Raw genomic sequence first — 25239 nt, 5'->3', positions numbered from 1 at the left:
ATTTTTGACCGAGTAAAAAAATCGATCCACTCGTACCCAATTCTACTCCACTCAGGATTTTATAGACTTCAATCATATCTCCCCTCTGACGTCTCTTTTCCAAGCTGAAGAGCCCTAACCGTTTTAGTCTTTCCTCATACAAGAGGAGTTCCATCCCCTCTATCATCTTGAACTTAATACTCTAGATGAGTTTGCACCATGTAGTGATATAGGGGCATTAAAACATTCTTAAGTCTTGTTAACCATCCCTTTTTTAATAATTCCTCTTTCCTTTTTTGGTGGTCGCCGCCGCACATTGGGCAGAAGGTTTCATTGTATTGTCTACAATGATACCCAGATCCTTTTCTTGGGCGCTAAGCCCCAAGGTGGACCCTAGCATCCGATAACTGTGATTCAGGTTATTCTTCCCAATGTGCATCACTTTGCAATTGTCCACATTAAATTTCATCTGCCATTTGCATGCCCAGTCTTCCCATTTCCTAAGGTCTGCCTGCAATATTTCACAATCTGCATGCGTTTTAACAACTTTAAATGATTTAGTATCATCTGCAAATTTAATCACCTCACTTGTCGTTCCAATTTCCAGATCACAAATTTGCTTTTTTTAAAAAACGAGTGAATTTAGGGCTTTTATGAATGCATTTTTTTTTGTCCCTTTTCTCTATCTTAGGGATCTTTTATTAATGTGCACTAACCAATTTAGTACACGGCGCGCTAAAGATTAGCGTGCATTGAATACTAAAATGCCCATAGGATATAATGGATGCCTTAGCATTTAGCACACGCTAATCTTTTAGCATGCCATAATAAAAGGAACCCTTAGTTCTAATATGAGAGAAGCAAATTAAAGATTTTTTAACTTTTAAAACTGTCCCTTGACCTGCACTGGCTATATAAACTTCCTCTTTGAGGCACAATGGTGATTTGCAGGTTGGAGGAATATTGCAGCAGGACTGTATGTTTAAATGTGATTTACCCTGGTTTTGAAACTTTTATTCTGCTGCTTGTTTTTTTGGTACGAGTGAGGTGTATTTTTGGCATTTAACTTGTGATTTATCTTTTTAGACTGCTGCTGAAATTTCGTACCAGTGAGAAATGTATTTTTTTGTGTTTACATACCCAGAGTACTTAGTCTATTTTACTTTTTGATAAATCTTTTTTTTGTTGTTGTTAAATGGGCTTCCATCAAGATAAAATGCTACCACACTACAACATATCGGAAATAGGAATTATATGGCTTATTCTTCTACCAATGTTTGTCACGTTGCAGAATATAAAAGTGATTGCCTTGCCTGTATCTGTGTACTCAGGACTAATTTACACAATAATCTGATTTTACTACAAAGATGATTCATAAATCCATAGTATAATTTTTTTGTCATATGGCTCTCATAACACCTGAGTAAATGGAAAGTGTTATGGGAAAAAAAAAAAACTACCACACTTGATATTACATGATATTATTTCATTTATTATTCTTCTTCCTTGCACATGGAATATTTTAAAATAACATATTTCCTACAACAGAATAATAGTGGGCTCATAAAAAAAAAGAATGCATGTCAGAATATTTCATTTGTTGCATGTTAAAACATCATACAAACAGTTAAACAATAATACTCAATATGGCATCACCAATTTGAACGAGTTACACACACTTGTTAATAAATAACCTCTCCTTCTCTTTCATCATGCCTGAGTTATGTTAGGTCAGATAACATGTTTCCTGTAACACAAGACATTGTGTTATAGATGTTAAAAGCAGCAGCAGGTTTTTTTTTTTTAACTCTTGTTACTGCAAATTCCAAATTTGAAGCAGCAAGAAATATTAAAAATAAATATTTAAGACATTTAACTTGTTTTTGTGTTTGTACCCAAGTTATTGTGTGTTCGCAGAAAATTCTCACTGGCAGCCACAGCATTATCTTTCCTCCTACATGGGTTTGGATATGTGTTATGTTTCTAAATGATCAGATTATCAGATCACTCCATATCAGGCAGTTTAAGTCAATTCAAAATTTATCCCATTATATCTATGAACCTATGATTGTAAGAAAAGCAGTTCTGCAAATTCTTACAAGCAGAGGGGAAACACCAACTGGTTTAGCTTATAGTCCCCTTTTAAGCTAATTTTTTTTTTCATCCATTGTGTACTGTAATGCAAATTGAAATTAAGTACTGATATGCACAAAGTATTAATTAGTGTTTAGTATCAGAAAGAATTGGCTGAATTAATGCAGAGTGCAAACCAGAAAGATTAAAGCAACAGCATCCAACAGTCATATCTTCTTTCTTCAGCCTTGAAGGGAACGCACAAGAAAAGGTAAGAAAGAAAACTGGAGATGTGCTTATTGTTTTCTGGAATTTAGCCAAATAATTCTCATTTTAACAAAGTTTCTCCCACTTCCTCATCAAGAAATGTGATCAGTAAACCCCTTTTAGATATATTATCTGTAAAATCTGGACATCAAGGCAATATTTAAACAAGGCCAGACAACAGTGGAAGGAAAGAATTTGGAAGAAAGTTCTATCATGATATCCTGATATCCAGTCTGCCTGCATTTTTGATGTAAGAACACAAGATGTCAGCATACCGATATTTTCTATAGCACACAGTCGCCTTTGTTCAAGTTTGTACATGTATATCAACATAAAGTCAACAAATGCCAGATAGTAAATGGCAAACACTCCTGCAATATCCATTTTGTAACCGATTATATTCATTGTAGTCTTAATAAACCCAAAATGAAAACTATTTAAGATGACAAATTGCAAAAAACAGAAAGAAAATAACCAGTTCTGTTTATATTAAACAGGATATAGGTTCACATTGAAATTTCTGATGTATGCATGAGTTTCTATAAAGTTAAGATGAACTATGTACAGGAGACAAGTCGCTGTCTTTCTAGAGCTGCTGCCTGCAAGCTCCCCAACTGTTAAGATAAGCAAAGCAAACTGTTCACTAAGGGCTCCTTTTACGAAGCCGCGTTAGCGGCTTTATCGCACGCAACTTTTAAGCGCGCGCTAACCCCCGTGCTAGCCGAAAAACTACCACCTGCTCAAGAGGAGGCGCTAGCGGCTAGCGCGGCCGGCAAATTAGCACACGCTATTACGCGCGTTAAACCACTAACGCAGCTTCGTAAAAGGAGCCCTAAATTTGAACAATTTCTAAGAGTTTATCATTCAAATATTTTTGAGTCATCATTCTCCTTTAATTTATCTGTCCAGAAATTCTCACTCCTTGTTTTGGGTCCTTGGGATAATTCATGCCACTGCTTCTAAACGTGCAATCGTTCTATGCACCATAATACAAAAAAACAAACAAACAACAAAAAGAACAAAATTGCCTGATTTCTACTCTTCCTTCCCCAAAATTTAAATGTAAACTATGATACTTGCTACAAACAACATCTCCATTGTTCTTAGAAGATGAACCGAGGAATAGGGAACTTGGCAAAAAAAAAAACCAACAGAAAACAAAGCACCTTGCATTTTACTACATCACGATCTTTCTTCTGCCTATGCATGCATCCTATACTGTATCTGTATTAAACACAACAAGGGCTTTTGGAGCGTTTTTGTCCTCTTCTTTACTGCCCTTGTTTTACACCTTGTTTGAACTGCTATTCTAACAAGAATTGGGGTTGCTTGTTTCCGAATAGAAAATACACACCTACATTTTTTTTTGATGCGGCAGTTTCTCCTTATATGGTCTGGTCTTTCAGCTCTATCAGAATTGGCTACAGCACCAAGAACCTTCATTTGCAACTACCCTAACTTTTAAAAAAAATCTTATCACATGCACTCCTTCCCCATGACTATCCAAGCAATTGCTCCTTGACTAGAGACCACAGCCTGCAACTCTTCCCAAACCAGCTGCATGTGCATCTTAAATCTTTTTTTTAACTAAAGCACGCCAATAGATTTCACACATGCTAAGTGCCATGCAGCCCACATTAGTACATCTTAGTAAAAGGACCCCTAAATGCTATCATGATAACAGACTACCCTCCTCTAAGGTTCTGTGAATGTCACCATCAGAGCATCCTCACCACAGGAAGGTCCAAGCAGCAGAAGCTGAGCTCAAAAATCAAAATCTAGGTCTCTATAGGTTAGTATCAGGCAGCTGCATTTTCATCCCTGACTTCCAAAAGACCTTAGCAAGATCTCCAAAAATAAACCATCTTGGGAGTAGGGGAACCCCAAAATACAGAGTTTATAAAAGATTACATCATCCTCTGCTGTCCACCTGTGGGAAAACCCATCCAAAAGAGTTGCTATTTGGCCTGTCTCCAGTATTTAAAAAAATATATATAAAAGTTGTTAAAAATAAAAGGTACCTAAATGACTGAAATTTCAAAAATGTCAACATGATTGCTGTATTCATCTCCCCAAAACTTGTCATGAAAAAAAGGACTGGCTTTAGCTTCAAGAATACCTGTGCATGAGTCTGTGAAGGCAACTAACTTTGTACCATGCTATGGCATAAAATGCTGTAAAGCAGCATGCCTGGCATAGGTTTGAAAACCAACAGCTGCGGAAAGTGATAATGATCAAATAATTCCTACAGAATCTCTCATTTTTACATCATGATATAGTTATATACAAGCATCACTTGTATACAACATGTACAATTCTAGTTAATACAAAAAAAAAATAATTCAGCGTTCCTGGATTTGGTATGTTACTCAATCCATTTGTCAACCTGTCCATACAATTTCAGTTAAGTAGCAGATCAGAACCGTTATCTTCATTTGGAACCAAAGCTATTTACATTTCAAAATTAGTTGCACTGACAAGAAGGCTCTGCACCTTCTAAGCTGCATATTAAAACAAAAAAAAAATAATAATACAGATTAACATAAACCATTTGGATAAATGCACATTTTCAAGTTTTTAATGAGCACATAGGATAAATCCACTATGCAAGAAGGGAGTAAAGCTATAAAGAGGGCACCAAGAGTGCACATGAATAACCTGAATACCAGCATTTAGGAATATAAATGCCAATGTTCTATGAGTTATTCTGTAAAACAACATCTAAATTTCATATTAGTATTCTACAGTATATATACATGTGTACCCCACTCAGGTGAAACCTATAATCTATGCACAGTCTTCAGTGATTTAGATGAGATCATTTATACCAGCTTTATGGCTTATATAAAATGGCCACACCTAGAATATGGGCCACATTAGAAATTTTTGCCACATTACTCTGGTATTTATATATATTGTTTAAAGATTCTATATTCTTTTCATATTAGGCTCCAAGTAGATACCTAACCATAGGTGCCCCCTTTACAGAATTACTCCTGTAGCACTTCCCCACTCAAGATTTGCAATTGAAAAGGCTGCTGATGCCTTCTGGTGCATTTATTCCACTTCAGAGATGGAATAAAATGTGCAACACGAGGCATAGAATTTTAGAATATGGAATACAGAAACGAAGGACAGACCTTGGAATGTGGAATTCAAAAGATTGTTTTGGAATGTGATCATACTGTGAATTTGTACCAGATCTGAAAACAAAGTGATGTCCTATGACTACACATGTCTTTATAGCAAAATTACACATTATCAATACTGACTTTCTAACAGTACACCAATAAATAAATATTTCAGTTACAGCACTGTGCATTAAAAGAAACTGAGAGGGCAGCTGGAACAATCAGGAATAGATCTGCACTCCAGGCTGCATCCTTGAAACATGATTTTTAGGTGATCAACAGCACCACTTTTCCTGGGGAAATAGGTTTTCCTGAGTTTGGAATACTGGCCAAGAATAAGCAAATGCTAGTCCAATAAGGACAATAATGGTCCAAACAGCTAGGGAAGTTCACCATATTAGTTAAGACTGAAGAGCTATTTCCTTCTTTTGTTTTTTGGGAGAGGGGTGGGGTTGATTTGGTTAAAACACACACCAATCACCACAGTAGCTGAATCACTAGCACGTACCATGTCACAAGGAAACACAACACAAATACTAGTGCACAACACAAGTGGCCTCAATGCTAGCTCTCAGTTTCTTCTGTTGCGATTGAAGATATTTTTGAGGTACAGAAAAATAAAACCAAGGGCCAAATTCTCCAAATGGCGTCCCAAAGTTAGGCGGCAGTAGAACCAATCAGGATGCATGTGTTTTTTGTTTTTTTTTTATGCAGGCGCCATCCTTAGGCACCTGTCATGTCTGCAGAGGCACACAGGGATTCCTATGGATGCCTAAGGCTGGAGTGGATTTGCACTGAACATAGCCTTAGGCATCCATAGGCGTCCTTATGTACCTCCATAAGCGTGAGACCTGCGCCTTAAATGTAGGCCTTTAAAATGCTGGCCTACATTTAAGGTGCTTATGTTTAAAAAAAAAAAAGAAGAAGGACGTGATTCTGGACATAGTGTCTGCCGGTGACTGACACACGGCAGGCACCGCTTCCAGAATCAGGCCCCAAGTGCGACTTATCCCTTCTCTTTAAAATGTTGACCAAGCCTATGACTGCATAGGATTCCTCCTCTCCCCTTACTACTTCCCACTCTAAACCAGAGATTGTTCATCACATCTGGTTGGAGTAGGTGTAATTAGGGGTAGCAGAATACTGAGCATCGGACTGTGTCATAGCCCCTTGTGCTGCTCCCATTGCTGCATTCTGAGCTGCCTGTTGAACATGGGGGTTTTTCCATGCGCCCGTGGTCCATTCTTCTTGTGCTTTGCTGAAGCTTCCGCCAGAGCCACGGTAGAATTTATGGACCTGAAATATATTTAAGATGAAGAGAAAAACCAAGAGATTACATTTCCTGCAAGTACACCCCCTCATTCTTTAATAGAGCACCTAGATTTAGAATCATGTGTATTTAAATTTATAAAATGCTAGAATTTGTGCACGAGAATGTATACCTAATGTATAAGTGCTAGCAGAATGCTCAGTGGTATCCTATAAAGTACATACACAAATGTTTTAGCACGCTCACTGGGAAGAAGCATGGGTGGGGCTCCCACTTACACACACAGCTTACAAAATACTGTACGTTACACGCTAAAGTGCTACATTTAGCTGCACACATATCTGTCAGCCCTAGACCTGGCATACGTGGGCACACCTAAATGCAGGTAGACTTACGCTAGTATTCTAGAATAGCATCTTGGGGCACAGGTACAGTCATAGAATTGGAACTCAGTGCATGCCAGTAGCGTGGCTAACTAGGGGCGCCCTGTCACAGAATTGCTCCCCATAATAAGTAACATCAATTACAAGCAGTGAAATCCACAAGGCAATTTCATCTGCGTACACTGACTGTGGTAAACAGCCGCCGATTCCACTAGAAGTGTGGCTTCACAAGCAGAGTTCCAGGCAGTATCGCCCGATTTATAGGGCAGCTACAAGGCCTCCCTATATACTTTTACAAAGTTCTACAGAGTGGACTTGGCAGCACAAAAGGATGCCGCATTTGGGTCCTCAATGCTCACAGCAGGCTTATCTGCCCTACTGTGAACATAGGTCTACGACTCTATTCATCCATGTATATGTCATTAAGACAAGATTTTATTAAGACTTTAGGTCATGCAAAGTGGTAAACATTTAAAACTACACTTCTCCCTCCGTATTCGCGGTTTCAGCATTTGCGATTTCGATTATTCACGGTTTTTAGCTCGATGGCTTCTCCCATCAAATTACATCAGCTTGCATAGAGAAATCGCCGATTTCTTCACCGTGTTTTGCCTCTCCTTCAAGAACAGGCCAAGTCTCCCACCACGTTATTCGCAGTTTCACTATATTCACGATGGTTTTTAATAGAAAACAGCGAACAACATATGAAAAAGTTATTTGCGGTTTTTCTGTATTCACGGTTCTGTTAATCCCCTGTCACAGCAAATAATGGAGAGAGAAGTGTATCTAACATGATGGGAGACATCAGTGGAACTTCATTTATTTTCAAGTAAAACAGGTCCCATTTTGGACACTTCTAAAACAGCCTTACCATTTCTGAACTGAGGCCACTATCTTTTGGAAAAAAAAAAAAAAAAGAACATGATAGTGTGAAAAGCAGATAAAACTGACCATGCTTGATGCTATGTTAAATGTATATTTAACAATCAGCTATCGTTAACTGGCACCCATAGGGATTGATAGATGCCGGATAAATGTAGTTTCTGGTCACTTGAGAGTTACTATTAAAAATAGGCCTAACTAATACTATACCATGAACTGTTCCAGACAAACTACCGGACATGTAGTAGGCAAATTGTGGGCGTATTCAGAAGTGACATGCCAAATTTACACTTAAATTTCCATCAGAAATTGATTTTATTTTCATTTTTATTTAAAGGTATTATAATATTTCTTTGATTTTTTTTGTTGTTGTTGGTTGCTTGAGTTCCGGTTAACAGAGAGTCTACTGTACTTCAGTCCACTGCTCTTTGACTTGTAGAATTTATATGATTCTAACCGATAACTGAGTTTAATTTAACATTGATAACTTTCTCAATTAAGTACTGTTTAAAATTTTTCAAAGTTGGTCTGCTGATATATAATCTGTGGTACATAGCATCTTAATGTTACTTAAGTACTGATTAGCAAGAATGCCCAATTTCCCTTGTGTACTCTCCCCAGAGTTTCTGGAGACAAAATAAAAACTTGATAATACAGATTGGAGGTAGATTCTGAAGCTGGGCAAAAAGTATCTTGGTCTTACACTTCTGCTTTGCAAAAAACTGCTTCTGTATTTTCTTTTGAAGCATGCTCCAAATTCTATGGTTCTTTGCTTTCGAGGATAATGAGTACAAATCAACCTTCTTCCTATTAATATTACTGTCTCCTTAATCATGAGGCATACACACATTCATTTATAGTGAATCAGCAAATTTGAAATTACCTTTGTAAGGGCAACAAAGGAAAAGACTGCCACAACAGTGAACATGATGGTAGGGATCAACATCACCACACCAGAGCCCACATTGGTCCCAAAGAAGGAGATTGTTGCAATCCAGCCACTGAAAGCACAAAATGTGTTTTGGTGACACAAATGGAAGCTCATAAATAGAGTTTAGCAAGGACTGCTTTTATCTGTGCCAAAGAGATATTTATAGAGACAAATATAAAAGCTAAATTTTGTAACATACAAGATGACCCTGCAGATTGGCCCACCATCCACTATGAATTCTATAGTCTTGCTATCAATATCAGGAACCCTATTCAAACTTCCAGAAGAGTCCTTATCCATTTCACTCCTTTCCTAACCATTTAAAAGTATTCTAATGTATACAATATTCCTTCCATCACAAATTATTTCACCTCCTATCTTTTATGGTCTGGTTGTCTCACAGAACAATCATGTTCAGTTAAACATTTTTATGCTTCGATAGCCTGAACTTCTGAATTCATACTTATTGTCTGCTTTTGAACAAATAGAAAGCTATTAATATAGTCCTTTTACAACCTAAAGGTGAAATTAGCATGTTAGAAATGTATTTTTCATCAATTCCTGCTAGACCAGTAGAGACTAGTGGGCTAGAGTTATACTCCTCAACCACCAAGGGAGACAGAGAACATAGTTTCAATGGCTATCACTAGTATAAGACGTGGTGCAGCTTTGTAACTTGTTAACCAACACTGTGGAACTTTTTACCAAAGCAAATCCGTGACGACCTTCATCTAGACAAATTTAAGATAAACTTAAAGACTTTTTTATTTCGTGACGCCTTTGGCTAAGTTCAGACTTACCTTAATCTTCTTTTTTCCTCTTTTTTTTTCTCTCCTTTTCTCCCTCTCATTCTAATCTCAACCAACCGCTTTCATAAAGCGACCCATCCTATATGTTCTTTCCCCTTCCCCACTGTCACCAGTTCTTCTTCACTATGTAACTTTCCCCTTCCCTCCCCTTTACCCTCACTTTCAAGTTTGTCCTGTCTATGTTATATATGTACACATATTTATTTTTAATACCTAATATTTTATCTTACTTTTTATCTTGTTTTATATATATTGTAAACCGTCCAGATATTTGTTTGATGGTCGGTATATTAAAAAACCAATAAACTTGAAACTTGGGCAATGGATACTAACATTGCTTTTGAGTGTCTTTTTACCACAACAAACATAAGCAATAATAATGTGTTCAGTGACAACCCTAAAATCCTGTGCATGAAGAAACATGACAGAAGAAGCCAAATTCTGAGCTACTGCTAGGTATAACCCAATACCTTAATCTTCCAGGGCAGGAATCAAGGAAAGGAAATTAGAAGGCAATTACTAATGTCACCTGTCTTTTCATGCTGCCAGACCATTCCAGATCAATGGAAGACAAGGCCACCCTGAGAACTCTCTTCCAAACTTCTTTGACTCACTTATATGACAAATTCATCCAATCCTCAAACGCTCAAAGACTCAAAAACAGCTATATGGGAGTTCAGATTCCACCATTTCATTCGAAATTGGTAGCAGTGGTATTCTTCATTATTCCCTTTGTAGCTTTACTTTATAACTTTACTTTATTTCATATTTTTTCAGTTTTCTATATTACTTTCATATCGCAACTCTTTAAATCAAGGTAACTTATTATTTCAATTCAACTTAGCTTTTGTCATTGCTGGTTCCCCTTCCCGACGCGTTTCGCCTATCTTTCTCAAGGTCGGGGGAACTTAATTAAAGATTAAACTTTCCCATTTACATCCACCGCTGGAGTCCTGGCTGCAACGGCTGTTTGCCTCAACTTACCAATGAGAGAAGCTGTGTGATGACCTTTCAAGCCACCTCTTAATACTAGTTGCAGTGTATGCACAGCCCAATGCAAATGTTGTACTGTATTGGAAATACTGTATATACTCAAATATAAACCGAGGTGACTTTTCACCCCAAGAAAGAGGGAAAAGGTTGACTCAAATATAAATCGAGATGAGAAATTCGGGTGATCTTAGTGAGAAAGTCTACAAAAGGCTAAACATCCAAGCCATAAGATTTAGCACAATTTTTTTAACTTTAAAAATTGTTATTATCACAAAAATACAATTTATTCAAGGTAAAAAGGCCTAAAACACAAAGCCTTCCAGCAAAACACTGTAGGCTAATCTGAATAATCTTCTTTACTTTCCATGACTGAGTACTAGCCACTTTCTCAATGTTTCTCACTTTTTTCATTTTCTTTTCAATTTAAATAATAGACATTTAAATCATAAATCAAGAACAGGCAGTACAATACAGCAACAGTACTCTCTTTTTTATCTCTGTGATTTTTTAACATATTAAAAATGTTTCCAGTAAAAGAAAATAGGTCAAAACTTTTGTACATCATAGAATGTTAATATCTTGCTTTAAGATCACAATCTGAAAAAAATCCTGAAATGTACATCTCCTCCCCCCAAAAAAATCCAGTTTCTTCTGTTTTATATTATTTTGCATTACTGTAAATTCCTATTCTTTGCCTTCAAAATTCACAAATATCTTGACCATGTGTAATAAAATTCATGTACCTTTGCACCCATTCCCACACTGCCCGAAGCAAGAAGAGGGGGTCCCGGCCTTAGTTTCTCGAGAACTCGGCTCAGTTGCTAACCCCTCTGACACTTTGGGATCCCCACAGAATCTGCACTGCATTCTCGACTTTTCAATGCCCCTCTTTCCACAGGTCCAACACTGGCAGGAACGGTCCATGTTAAATGTGCGGCTACTGAACACACATGGAACAAAGATCAAGTCCAATAAAACCTGGCCTTAGAAGAGAGGAGTGCAGGACCAACAAGGCCCCTATTTATCAACCCTGGTGGACTGCTCTGCACTCAGGGGTCACAGCCCAGTAGAACTAAGGCCAACAAGCCAAAGTGCTAGAGCAGGGCAAAGGTCTGCAGACCAGTCCTTAAGAGCCAAACCAGGCCTAGAGAGCTCAACCTTAAGGGCATACAACATGATCTGTAAGCCAAGGTGCTAGGCCAACAAGAATTTTGCTGCACTAGCCCAAACTGCAGCCATCTGGTGGAAGCAAAAAATTCAAGCAAGTTCCAGGGCTGCACCATTTCTTCTACTAGTGATGTTATCACATTTGCTAGTTGGGAAGCATGACCCACAAGTCTAGATTGGTCTATCTGAGTGAAAAGCAATAAAACCTCTACACCTCAATCCTCCAAAAACTTATCACCAACTACTTACCAGACACCCCAGCCAGGAATCCCCACTGCTTGGATGATACTGATCACCAATTGTGCCATAAACGTGAAGAAGAAAGCCATGAAGTTGAAGGAGCTGTCTGTTCTGTGTTCAAACAAGAACCCATGTCATCAACTTCAGCATCATCCTTGCCATCTTTTTTTTCATATCATTCTCCTCATTCCCAGTCCTCTTTAAGGCCCAACTTACTTGCAAAAGATAGTACCTAACTCATTACTGAAAGGGACCCCAGGAGAAGATAAAACTAAAAGAACGAAGACAAGTCTTTTCAAAACCAAAAAGGAAGAATCAGTGCAAAAAATTACAAATGAGCAGGGATACTCTCAAACTTCTCATCTTTCTTTAGCATGTAATGTGTAAGACAGGGGCTCTAAGCATGAATCTAAAGTACAAGACACTTTCAATTGTAGAGCCATTAAGCACATACTTCCATCATAGATAGCCATAGGATTTGTGAAATTTGCAATATAAAGGCATTTAAGGAACAGTATATTACATTTCAACAAAAAATTCTTAAGACTAGAAATTCTTAAAAATAAAAATTAAATTCATCTAGAAAACAACTTTCTGCACTTTAACAGGTTTTGGAATTAAGCTCTTCAATTACTGCTTCAGCCTTAGCCTTGTTCTTGCAATCTTCCAAGTACATGAAGCTGAGAGAAGAGTCTAGAATTAAAGAGATAAGTATATATGCTCCTAACTTCCTGATTCCAGAAGTCTGCTTTGATTACTTGTTGGGGGGGGGGGGTTTCAGAAAATAATATATATTTTTACTTGTGCAAATGATTAAAATTTCAAATATTTATTGCCTTCCTCCAGACCACATTTGTTCAAATCTGGATGTTCAGGAGAGCTACCATCAATTCTAAGACTTGTGGAACTCTTCCTGCTTCTAAAGGCTGGGCACAGATCCCAAATTCATAATCAAGATGTATGGCAAATAATCTATGAAGACCTCTGCCAGATACCACAGGTTTGGTTGACAAAGCCTCAGCCTTGTAACCCCTTAAAACTATTTTCCACACCTTTCAAATCTGAGGATAGAAGTCTGACGGTGCTAGAAGATGTGTCCAAGATGCTGGAAGAATTCATGTATAGCTCAAAAGTTTCTCTCTTTGAGCCTAGGGTCTCTTTATAGAGCCCTGAAGTTCCAACAACATTTTTTAACAAGTTCACCACCACTGGTTAGATAAGGAACACTAATTTAATAAGCTACCAAAGAAAGTGAGACCTCTAAAAACTGGTTGTGCCAAAGACACACAAACATTCAAAAACATGAGGCGTGAAAAGAGAAAATGAGCAAAAGGGACCCTTTTACTAAGCTGCATTAGGTGCTAATGCAAGCCTAACGCATCTTACAATGGTGTACCATAGAACACTAACAGATCCTGTAGTAAATTCCAAGTTAGCATGCACTAAAAAATATTTTAAATTGTATTGAGGGGGGCATATAATGGGCTAATCCGTTAAAGTAGCTACATTAATGTGCACTAACTGGTTAATGCAGGAATACTTTGTGAACCCCTTACTACCTGCCAAATGGGTGGCGGTAAGTGCTCATGTGTTAGAAAAAAATGTAATGGCCCCCACGCTAATGGCAACATTAGCACATGGTCATTAATACAAAAAGACAATTTTTATAGCTGCAGTAAAAATGGACTTAGCATGCAGGAAAAAAACCCCGCACAAGTCCGCTTAGTAAAAGGCTCCCAAAGAAAAAAGTGCGAGAGAAAGACGACCGAAATCAGAAAAAAAAGATTTTTATTTTTTTTTAAAGGAGGGCCAAGGAAACATTTAGGGCTTCTTTTACAGAGCCGCGCTAGGGCCTTAACGCGCGCTAGCCGCTACCACCTCCTTTTAGATTTTCGGCTAGCTCGCGCTAATCCGGTGCGTGTGTTAAAAAGGAGCCCTTAGTTTTATTCAGCCCATTTCATACAAATAGCGATTTGCAAATTTTTTTTAAAAAAAGTACAGCGAAGGCACACTACACTGTCATGGGAGAGTGGAAAAAAAACACAGGGTGCAGATCAAGTGGCTTGTTCAATTCTCAAAAGAAATTATATTAGAGAAACAGTATCTGAACCTGGGTATCAAGCTTTTACATTGAGGTGGTAACTGCTGTGTTTTCTGGCATCCCTACAAACAGAGAAAAAGAGTGAGAATAAAAGATAGCAGATGAAAAAAAGGGAGACTATATAAAACACATAGAGGTCCTTTTACTAAGGTGCACTACCAGATTCCGTGCGCGTTCACAATTAGCATGCACTAAATGCCTTGCAGCCCCTTAAATTCCTATGGGCTAAATGGAATTTGGCATGTGCTAATTGTTTAGTGCTCCTTAGTATAAGATCTCATAGATAGGAAACACAGAGAAACAAGGTACAGAGGAGAAGAGAGGAAAATCAGGAGAGCGATCACTTACTTGAAGGCTTTGTAAATAGGTCTAAACCAGCAGACATAGGAGCAGGGCGTAAAGAGAATGAGCCAGAGAAAAGCCAGTCCAAAATTAACAGCTCCACCTCCTCCAATTAGCCATGCCAGGCAGCCAATCAGATTCACTGCCAATGTGATGCTGTTCACTGCAAACACATACACACAGACACACAGAGAAAGCAAAGTAGCAAACACAGTAGAGCCACACAGAAAAAAACTCTTCCATTGAAATCTAATCTGGACCTGCAGCCCTGCTACTGAGCATGCACTACCAATCGTGCCTTGCTCCCTAGTGACTCTGTGACCTGGATGACCATACTAGGCTAGGCCAATACCCTTCAAAAGAATGTGTGCCCTACGTAGACAAGCAATCCGCAAGATCTAGAACAGCAACAAAATGGAGCAGACCAGCGTAATAAAGACAGTCTTATTTATTCTTTTACCTGCTTGTGGCGAATAAATTCAATTGAAGTTTTACTACGCTGGTCTGCTCCATTTTGTTGCTATGCCGATCTAATACCAAAACTGAGAAGCTTCTATTGAAGAATAAATGGAATGAAATAGTTGGCTCAGGTCATGTCTGCATCCATGCCAATGTCCATAAATGGAATCTAATCAACCATTCAACATTTTGCTTTGCAGCTTCAATAACTGATTTACTGCAATGCAAGTCTATTAAAACATGTCCCATTCTTAGTCAAAAAAGAGGAAGTGGGGAGAGGAGGAAAACAAGCAAAGTACATCAAGATAAATATGAGTGGAGTGCATCTAAGCCCATGTCCATCCCCTGTCCTTCAGTTGCTTCACAAATTTTATCTATTCACGGACCCCCATTAGATAAGGTCTGTAAACCAAAAAAGGTCCTTCCTCGGCAACACATGCATACAGTTTGTCAAGATCTGCAAACTCGTAGCAAGTCAGTTGAAATGTCTTTTACTTTCTTTTCTAGGTGATAATACGAGGGTCATTTCATAAATAATGCACACTATTTTTTAAAATTTACATGTTTTATTTTTTTTCCAAGTATTTCTTTACAATCCTTCAATAGTCTCCCTGCTTTGCAATGACCGAGTCCCAACATCCATTATTCCATCCAAGACACCGTTTTTGTTCAATTGCTGAATGGCTTGGTTACTGGTGGAAAAAAGCTGTTCCAGAGATGCAAAATGATGTCCACGCATAGGTTGTTTCAACTTTGGAAAAAGGCTGAAGTCTAGTCTGGACTGTAGGGAGCAAGAGGCAACACCTCCCAGCCAGAGCTGAAATCACAGTCCAACGAGTGGAAAGCTCCATCTTCCCCACAGCCAAAAAAATTTCGATGAGCTCAATCAAAGGTCAAACAAATGATGATTTTTGCTTATGATCATGAAAGCATCATCATCATCATCAGACAAAGTTCCATATGGAAATATGGAAGAAGTGTCACAGCAATGTATTATCATGATTTTTTGCAAAACAAAAATGCGCAGAAAAATGCACAAAACCCAACCTCAGTTGCTCTTGGCTGGGCCACTCATTCTTCACAACAACGCTCGCCCGCACATAGGGAATGTCATCATTGAAAAACTATGCAAATACAGCTGGGAGGTGTTACCTCAAGCTCCCTACAGTCTAGACATAAGTCCACCAGACTTCGACCTTTTTCCAAAGTTGAAACAACCTATGCGTGGACATCATTTTGCTTCTCTGGAAGAACTTTCTTCTGCCAGTATCTGAGCCATTCAGCAATTGAACTAAAACAGTGTCTTGGATGGAATAATGAAGCTTCCCGGACATTGGGACTCAGTCTTTGCAAAGCAGGGAGACTATGTTGAAGGATTGTAAAGAAATACCTGAAAAAAAATGTTAATTTTAAAAAATAGTGTGCATTATTTATGAAATGACCCTCGTAAGTTCAATAACAGTTCTTCAGAAATCCTTAATCAATGTTAATTTTACAATGCTTGTTTTTTTCCAATTATATTAAAACTATTATAAAACACTCATAGCAAAAAAGAAAGTATACTGCAATAAAGTTAGTGTTGCACTGAAAATGATGTGATTTGGGGGAAAGAGAAGTTTTGGCACATTTTATTCTGTTGCTCTGAAGACAGTGATCCTGCTGCTGGCAGATAGGGTAGGACATGAAATGACGACGCCCAATATAATTCCTAAAAAAAATCCCACCATGCTAGCCTGTTCTACCTTTTAAAACCTGGAATTTTGCCCACAATATTAATAATGGATCTAAGATCTTTTTAAAAATCCTACAGGAGACTTTGCCATTCAAGCATAAATACACGAAAGGAGAGGTATAAGACCAGAACAAGCTACCTTTATGTGAAACTAAAACCTCATTCAGAAAGTTAACAATGACTTCAGTATAATAAGGATACCAGTAGCTACAAGACTTACAGCCTGCAGCACAGCAAATTAAACTGAAGGATTGCTGTCCTGCTCCTCCACATACTCCTCACAGAAAGCAGGCTTGAATTTAATTATTAGATGTGTTCTGCACTGCTTTCCCCCCCCCCCCCATCTCCCTCAGGCAGGGCAGGCTGTAGTTTCGGGACCTGGGAATTTGATAGTCTGTCCTGCCTTTTCTCCATATCCCCAGGATCAGCAGCAGGGAGAACACTCACACATCCAGAGGTAGTAGAGGCGCTTCGCCATTGTACGATGCTGATCAGGAATGTCAGCCTCAAAATCCTGATAGAAGCAGGGTTTCAAAGGAATGAACCGGGGCAACGGTGGAAAATTATTCATTTTTTCTATTCAAATGAAAAAGAAAAAAAAGAAATTAAAACATTAGAACAACTTTAATGCAGGGTAAGCAAGAACTTTCAGTAATAGCATTCAGTTCTGTCAGAACTATGAACATTGCCCACTGAACATCCTCAGCCATGTAGATTTGGGTTCAGCTCCAGGCTGACTGAGGATTCACAAGAGGCAATGTTCACAGTCACTAGAGGGGAATCACAATCATCACACAACGGTGACACCGAGGTCAGAGTCAGGATTTAAGCCTTGCTGCCCTGTGGTCACTACTTCAGGTCTATGGTTATAACAATTGGGCTAAATGGGATGGGGAGAAAGTTAAAATTGAGGTACTCCCTCACCCTCAGGTAGTTGTAAATGAAGACTCGTGGTGTCATACCTCAGTAAAGTCCAGTTTCAATTGAGCTAGAAAGCCCAAAAAGGAGAAAATACCGGTCAAACAAACCCCAACAACAACATTCTAGAGCTCTTCCAACTTCACAGGCTCAGTTTAAAAAAAACCCAAAAAAAACCCCAGCTCAAGTGAAGAGACTTCCTAATGCAGGAGTGACTGACCCTGATTTAGGCAAGTATAAAATATATAAGAACATAAGAATAACCTTGCTGGGTCAGACCAATGGTCCATCAAGTCCAGTAGCCCATTCTCACGGTGGCCAATCCAGGTCACTAGTACCTGGCCAAAACCCAAGGAGTAGCAATATACTATGCTACCAATACAGGGCAAGCAGTGGCTTCCGTCATGTCTTTCTCAATAAGTCACCCTCACAAGTAGGCTGCATTCCTACCCCCCCCCCCCATTACTATGCTCATATAGGGCTAAATTTAGTAAATGGCATTCAAAATTAGGTGCTGGAAAAATCTACACCAATCACTGCCCTATAAAAGGCACTCCAGGCTGAGTGCCTTTTGGAGAATAGCGCTTAGTGCGGATTCCCATGTTCAACTGTGCATGCATTTTGATCTACACAAACAGTGTGAAAGAGCAATTATAGGAATATTCATAAAATAATTAAGTATAAGAAACCAAGAGCTGGTATCTTGAGTTAAATCAGTAAGAAAATCTACTGTAACGGCATTTAATTTTCAAAAGTGCAACTACGATAAAATGAGGAAAATGGTTTAAAAAAAAACAACCTAAAAAGGATCTGCCGAAAAGGTTAGGGCTTTAAATCAGACATGGATGTTTAAAAATAGCATCACGAAAGACCAGATGTATTCCACATATTAACAAAGGTGGAGAGAGCAAACAGCAGCCAGCATGGTTAAGAGGTTAGGTAAAAAAGGCTATTAGGGCCAAAATAACTTCCTTCAAGAATGCAAAAAGGATCTGAAAGGAGAAAATAAGCAGCAACATAAGCACTGGCAAGTTAGATGCAAAAACTCACAGTAACAACTTTTTCAGGTATATCAGAAGTAGAAAGCCTGCAAGAGAATCTGTGGGACTATTGTGTCATCAAGAAGCAAAAGGGGCACTCAGAGAGGATAAGGCCATAGCAGAGAGAACATAAGAAGTTGCCTCCACTGGGTCAGACCAGAGGTCCATCGCGCCCAGCGGTCCACTCCCGCGGCGGCCCATCAGGCCTATGACCTGTGAAGTGGTCCCTGACTATTCCTATAACCTACTTCTACTTCTATCTGTACCCCTCAATCCCCTTATCATTTAGGACTCTAGGAATCATTTAGAAAATGAATGAATTCTTTGCTTCGGTTTTTATGGAAGACGATATAAGAGCTCTATCTATACAATATGCGGTGAGACCTGGACAACTGCAACAACCACCCTGAAGAAAGCCACAGCATGATGGCTGAAAAGTTGAATCTTCCTCCCCAAACGGGCCGACCTGGACAACTGCAACAATCACCCTGAAGAAAGCCATAGCATGATGGCTGAAAAGTTGAATCTTCCTCCCCAAACGGGCCGACCTGGACAACTGCAACAATCACCCTGAAGAAAGCCACAGCATGATGGCTGAAAAGTTGGTTCTTCCTACCCAAACGCGGCGAGACCTGGACAATTGCAATGATCACCCTGAAGAAAGCCACAGCATGATGGCTGAAAAGTTGGTTCTTCCTACCCAAACATGGCGAGACCTGGACAACTGCAACAATCACCCTGAAGAAAGCCACAGCATGATGGCTGAAAAGTTGGTTCTTCCTACCCATACGCGGCGAGACCTGGACAACTGCAACAATCACCCTGAAGAAAGCCACAGCATGATGGCTGAAAAGTTGGTTCTTCCTACCCAAACGGGCCACCTGGACAACTGCAACAATCACCCTGAAGAAAGCCACAGCATGATGGCTGAAAAGTTGGTTCTTCCTACCCAAACGGGCCGACCTGGACAACTGCAACAATCACCCTGAAGAAAGCCACAGCATGATGGCTGAAAAGTTGGTTCTTCCTACCCAAACGCGGCGAGACCTGGACAATTGCAATGATCACCCTGAAGAAAGCTACAGCATGATGGCTGAAAAGTTGGTTCTTCCTACCCAAACATGGCAAGACCTGGACAACTGCAACAATCACCCTGAAGAAAGCCACAGAATGATGGCTGAAAAGTTGAATCTTCCTACCCAAACGCGGCGAGACCTGGACAACTGCAACAATCACCCTGAAGAAAGCCACAGCATGATGGCTGAAAAGTTGGTTCTTCCTACCCAAACGTGGCAAGACCTGGACAACTGCAACAATCACCCTGAAGAAAGCCACAGAATGATGGCTGAAAAGTTGAATCTTCCTACCCAAACGCGGCGAGACCTGGACCACTGCAACAATCATCACTGCACCATCCCCTTGTGCAAAATTGATCAACCCTTATCCTATAAAAAGGGGCTTCCGCTAAGTATTGGCTTATTTAAATTACTTTTTGCACATTTCTATGTTGTTTTTTCATACTGAAAGTGTAAAGTATGTTGTGTAGATCAATAAAACAAACTCATATTTTAGTGTTTTCTGAATTGTATGGTTTACTGGATTTAATATATTGCCCTTCCTGCCAATCTTTTAGACAGTGGATTGTGAAAGTGTACAAGGGCATAAAGACTTCTGCAAAGCACTTAGTCTGAAAGAACATCCCAGCAGTGAACTGAGGAGGTCAAATCCATCTGCACTTTACCTACATCTGGTATGAGTTAACCACATCCTTCCTACTTAATTAATTCAGGTCTATAACCTAAGCAAAGATGAAGCGATGGAACAATTGCAGAAAAAAATTCAAAACAGCAGTATGAGCATGGCTTCCCTAGGGTGCTAACAAGGGGTACTTCACCGAGGATTCACAGAAAGTCTGCTACTATATCCCTGGCATTATTCACTTTAAAAGCAAATTGTCTCAAGGGGTGTCTCAGTCCTAGAGTTTTAGTCTCCGGATTTTCCTCCAAGCCTGCCACCATTTTAGGAGATAGAGCAATACTATAAAAGACAGCCAAGCCTTCTCACCTGCCATGATGTTTCCACAGTCGTGAGAGAAGAGGAAGAACTCTGTGCACGTCACGCCTCCCCCAGATCAGAGCAGTCACAGCAATGCAGAGAAACTGAGGAAGGAATATGTGAACACTTATTACAGAATCCAGATTAAAAATACAACCAAACATGGATTCTCAGTAGCAACTGAATGTTGTGACAAGGTTGTTATAAAACAGTGGAAATCTAAGTCTGACTTTCCATTCCTGTACCTGTTAAGACAGTGCCTCACGCAAACCTTTTGACGTCGTGGCACATTAAACTCGGTACTGCAGCTGGAGGGCATCCAGAAGTGCACGGATGTCGATGCGATGTTGTCACACATGCGCATGCGTGGAGGCCCTACAGCCGTGGCCCTGAGCCTATTTCTACACCGGTAGGGGTTACTGAAGGACGAGAGGTGCGGGGAGAGGATGAGAGGTGCCAGCGCCAGCTGGAAGCCAACAGGACATGCCTCTCACCACGAGAGATATTTCCTATAAGCAGACAGCTGGCGCCTCTCCTCCCTGCCAGCGTCTCATGGCATACCTGGAATCTGCTGCGACACATAGTTTGCCATACAATGCTGTAAGACATATCCCCCCCAAAAAAAAAACCCTGATGTAAAGAACAGAAAGTGTTATTACCCCCTTACCAAAAAAAAAAAACAAAAAAAAACACCCCATGATATAAAAAACAGAAAGTGTTATTACCCCCTTATCAAAAAAAAATAAACCATGATGTAAAAAACAGAAAGTGTTATTACCCCTCTTACAAAAAAAAACACACAAAACCCTTACCAAAAAAACCCAGAAAGTGTTATTACCCCTTACCAAAAACAACAACCCCTGATGTAAAGAACAGAAAGTGTTATTACCCCCTTACCAAAAAAAAAAAAAAAACCCTGATGTAAAGAACAGAAAGTGTTATTACCCCCTTACCAAAAAAACCCAAAAAACCCTGATGTAAAGAACAGAAAAGTGTTACTACCCCCTTATTAGCTTTATCACCATTCCAACCATTTCCACCAGCAGATGGAGACAGAATAGTTCTCTGTATATAGGCTATCAATGGCTTACTTGCCTAACTTACAAGTTCTTCCTAAGTCATACTGACACTTTTCTAGTTAGTCTAATACACAAAATTAATACTTGTGGATAATTTTCAGTGACGTACATCCATTTAGCGGGTTTTCTGAAAACTGCCTTCTAATATGGCTGAAAGTATATGCATTGTTCTAATACGTGCATACTTTTCACCACAAAAAGAGGAGCTGGCTCCAAAGATTTGCTTGTTACTTTACCAAAGAATAGCTATCCACACAAAAAGCAGGTACCAGTGTTCATAGGTTCTAACTGGATGTATGCATGTACATTCTCTTTGAAAATTGTTGCAGACTGTGAGTAAAGAGTACCTGTGGATTTTGTCCCAATGCAGATGTTATTAAAATTAATCTAATCAACAAATCAAGACAAAGTCGGGGAACAGCTCCCAATTTCTTATAACAGCTCAGAGTAAAAATCTGTAGAAATTTGATGCATACTTGCATAAAAGGATGGAAAACAAACTTGGATGTAGGTTTATTTTATGAAATGGTATTCATTTGGATACTTTGCTTTTTTTGTTAATTTGAGGAGGGGAATAGGAAAAAGAGAAGCTAGTCACTGGTGCAGAGAAGGGTTGAAGGACAATCAGCATAAGGATGGGATCTCAGTGGTGAGAAGAGGTAAAAGGAGAAAAATTGAGCATTAACTTCTCCCCCCTTTTTCTCTTCTTTCATCACCTTCTTCATCCCCATCCCCTATTGATTCACACTTTTCCACCCTCCTCTCTTCACTGATCAGCAGCAGAAGAAAAATTGTAGTTGTACCAGTACCTCAGATCAAGACCTCCTCTATTCCTGGCCAGTACCTCAGGGTTTGAGCTGTGCAGAATACCACAGTGGCTCATTCTCCAAGTCAAAATTGAGGAAATGGCCTGAGATACCACAGCTCTCCTCTTTTTCTTGCCAACTAAAAAGCACACATAGGGAGAACAGCGGACGGGAAGCTCACATGCATCACACGAGGGAAAATATGAGGTTTAAACCTAAGCATGCCTACACCTGGCCAATTACAGACATCCACGGCCCCTCCCCTGGTTTCTGGCAATTCCACAAGAAACCAGTCAATTCTACAGCAGAGGCTAAATTTTATGTCTCTCACCATGCTGTCAGAAAAGAATGAGGGCCCCCAAATACAGATGAAAAAATACTGTATGCTTGTCCAAAACAAAAATATTTTCACACATTTCAAATAAGCATAGAAGGAAATAATCTGCAAAATGCAGCAGTTATAATCCTAATTACTTTGCTGGGCAGACAAGATAGACCACGCTTGTGTTTATCTGCCACCATTTAGTAAGGGAAGATTAAGTTCTTACCTAGATAGTCTTCTTTCTAGTAGAAAAGCATATGAGTCTTGAACCAATGGGTTATTCACCACAAATCATGAGTTATATAGAAGGCATCATCTAGATTTTTCAGTTCTATTCCCAAGGGACAATATCTATGGTTGGTATTATTAACCCCAGCCCCTGTAGAGAAAGAGCTACTTTACTGAATCTGACTTCACCCAACTACTCTATGCCCTCGTCCTCTCACGCATGGACTACTGCAACACGCTATTCATCGGACTCACAGCAAAGAACATACATCTCCTGTGAGTTCAAAATGTAGCAATCACACCTCTGTGCCCACAACTCTGTCTCCAAGACTCTATCGTCATCTCACTTGATACCTCTAGCCAAACACTGTGTCTTCAAATTGCATTTCTTGTAAGTCACAATTCTACCTAGACCCTCCAGAACCTGGACCACCCAATCTACTGTGTGTCAATCCACAGCCAATGAGGGGGCTTGGACAAGCCAAACATTCAAGTACGGGTGAACCTACAGCCCCATCTTCCTCAAATGAGCTGCCACAACCACCATCACCTCAGGGAAGGTAAGAGGTGCCATTGCCAGGCCAAAAAGCAGAGCTAAAGACTGATGATGATGTTCCAGAACATGAAACCAGAAGAATTACTGGTGCGCCTGATAAATGGGAATATGGAAGTACGCCTCTGTGAGATCCAGAGAAGCAAGAAATTCTCCTGGGCCTGCACTGCACATGCGAAAGTGCAGGACCTTGAGCACTGCACTGACGTGCAGAAAATCCAGGATTAGACTCCAACTGTCTGAGCCTTTTTTATTGTATTCTTGGGGGGGGGGGGGGTTTGTACTGTGGCCTAAAAATCCAACAGTACAGTGACTTGCACTTTGACTGCTCTGTCTGGGTGCCCCGTGGGAGAGTCCACCACTAATCCATTAGAAGTCAGGCAAAGTGCAGCTTGTAACCAAATTGAATAACGTCCAGAACCTACCGGCTGGACAAAATCTGCACCCAGGCCTGCAGGAATGCCGAGAGCATGCTTCTGGAATGCAGAGCGGCATACCTCAGCCTTGTGACTTCTTGATAGAAGAAACAGTCCTGGATTTCTTGGTAGAGGAAACAGTCCGGGAGGCAGAGGGCTGGATATGCCTGGAGCCAGAGAACCACTGCCTGTAACCCTGAGAAAATCTATGAGACATGGAACTAGAATTTGGGAGAGAATGCCTGGAGCCACGAAAATTAGAGTGTCCTGAACCTCACAAGGTTCTGGGTCTGCTGTCAGGCAGGGTCTCAGAACAACTGTCTGCAACAGAGTGCATGAGATTGCCCAGGCCTTAGCTAACGAATAATGGCCTCTTAAATGGGAGCCTCTCAAGAGCAGCTGTAGAAGAGGATGCATAAGCCCAGAGTCCAAGCCAGAGCATTCTACGAGCAGACATCGAATATTCCAATGCCTGAACCAGGACCCACATAAGGACATACAGAGCATCAGGAACAGAATCTATACCAGAGAAGAGAAGCTGAGGAGGAGGCTATGCCATCATTCTCCAAGGTGCTCAAACAGAATAAACCAGCGCTAGTGACTAGAACACCGCCTAGGCAGCCTGGACTCCCAAACTCACTGTTTCAAAGAGTCTACAGAGAAACACATCCTCACGGTGATCCTGCATACTTATGAGCACTACTCCACCTGCGCTGGGAAGGTGCGCTTAGACACTTGCACAACTGAGCCCACTTAAGACACCAGAGCCCTTACAGAGGAGCCCATGCCCCAATAGCAGAACGTCATTAACAAGATGCAAAGAAAATGTGAAAGACTGAGCCCTCACTCCACACATAAGAGATGAGGAGACAGTAAGAGCTGACTGCAGGTTCAAAGTGACCTCACATAGAGACTCGAAAGAGATGCAGTAAGGCAGCAGACTTAAAGAACTGCAGAACCATGGGATCATCCCAAGGGTGAAAAGCCAGAGAAGGATCCGCAGATCAGGCATGTTGGCACCGGTCCTTGGCCATAGGAAAGGCATCTCCAGAAAGAAGGGATT

General features: G+C 40.0%; 1 protein-coding gene across 1 annotated transcript in view; it reads right to left on the bottom strand.

Moving 5' to 3' along the window:
* Nucleotides 1–1450: 1450 nt before the first annotated feature.
* SCAMP5 (secretory carrier membrane protein 5) overlaps nucleotides 1451–25239 on the bottom strand; it is a 37232-nt gene continuing 13443 nt past the window's right edge. The window contains exons 2-7 of the mRNA XM_033920463.1: nucleotides 20782–20876; nucleotides 17207–17335; nucleotides 14575–14731; nucleotides 12135–12236; nucleotides 8869–8986; nucleotides 1451–6746 (exon numbers count right to left, since the gene is read on the bottom strand). Coding sequence (XP_033776354.1) covers nucleotides 6552–6746; nucleotides 8869–8986; nucleotides 12135–12236; nucleotides 14575–14731; nucleotides 17207–17335; nucleotides 20782–20788 — 708 coding nt within the window. The 5' untranslated portion in view covers nucleotides 20789–20876 and the 3' untranslated portion in view covers nucleotides 1451–6551. The remainder of the gene's footprint in view (nucleotides 6747–8868; nucleotides 8987–12134; nucleotides 12237–14574; nucleotides 14732–17206; nucleotides 17336–20781; nucleotides 20877–25239) is intronic.

The sequence above is a fragment of the Geotrypetes seraphini genome, chromosome 14 (genome assembly GCF_902459505.1).
Source record: "Geotrypetes seraphini chromosome 14, aGeoSer1.1, whole genome shotgun sequence".
NCBI classification, from domain to species: domain Eukaryota; kingdom Metazoa; phylum Chordata; class Amphibia; order Gymnophiona; family Dermophiidae; genus Geotrypetes; species Geotrypetes seraphini.
Note: the sequence above shows the minus strand (reverse complement) of the source record. Positions and strands in the feature narration are given on the sequence as shown.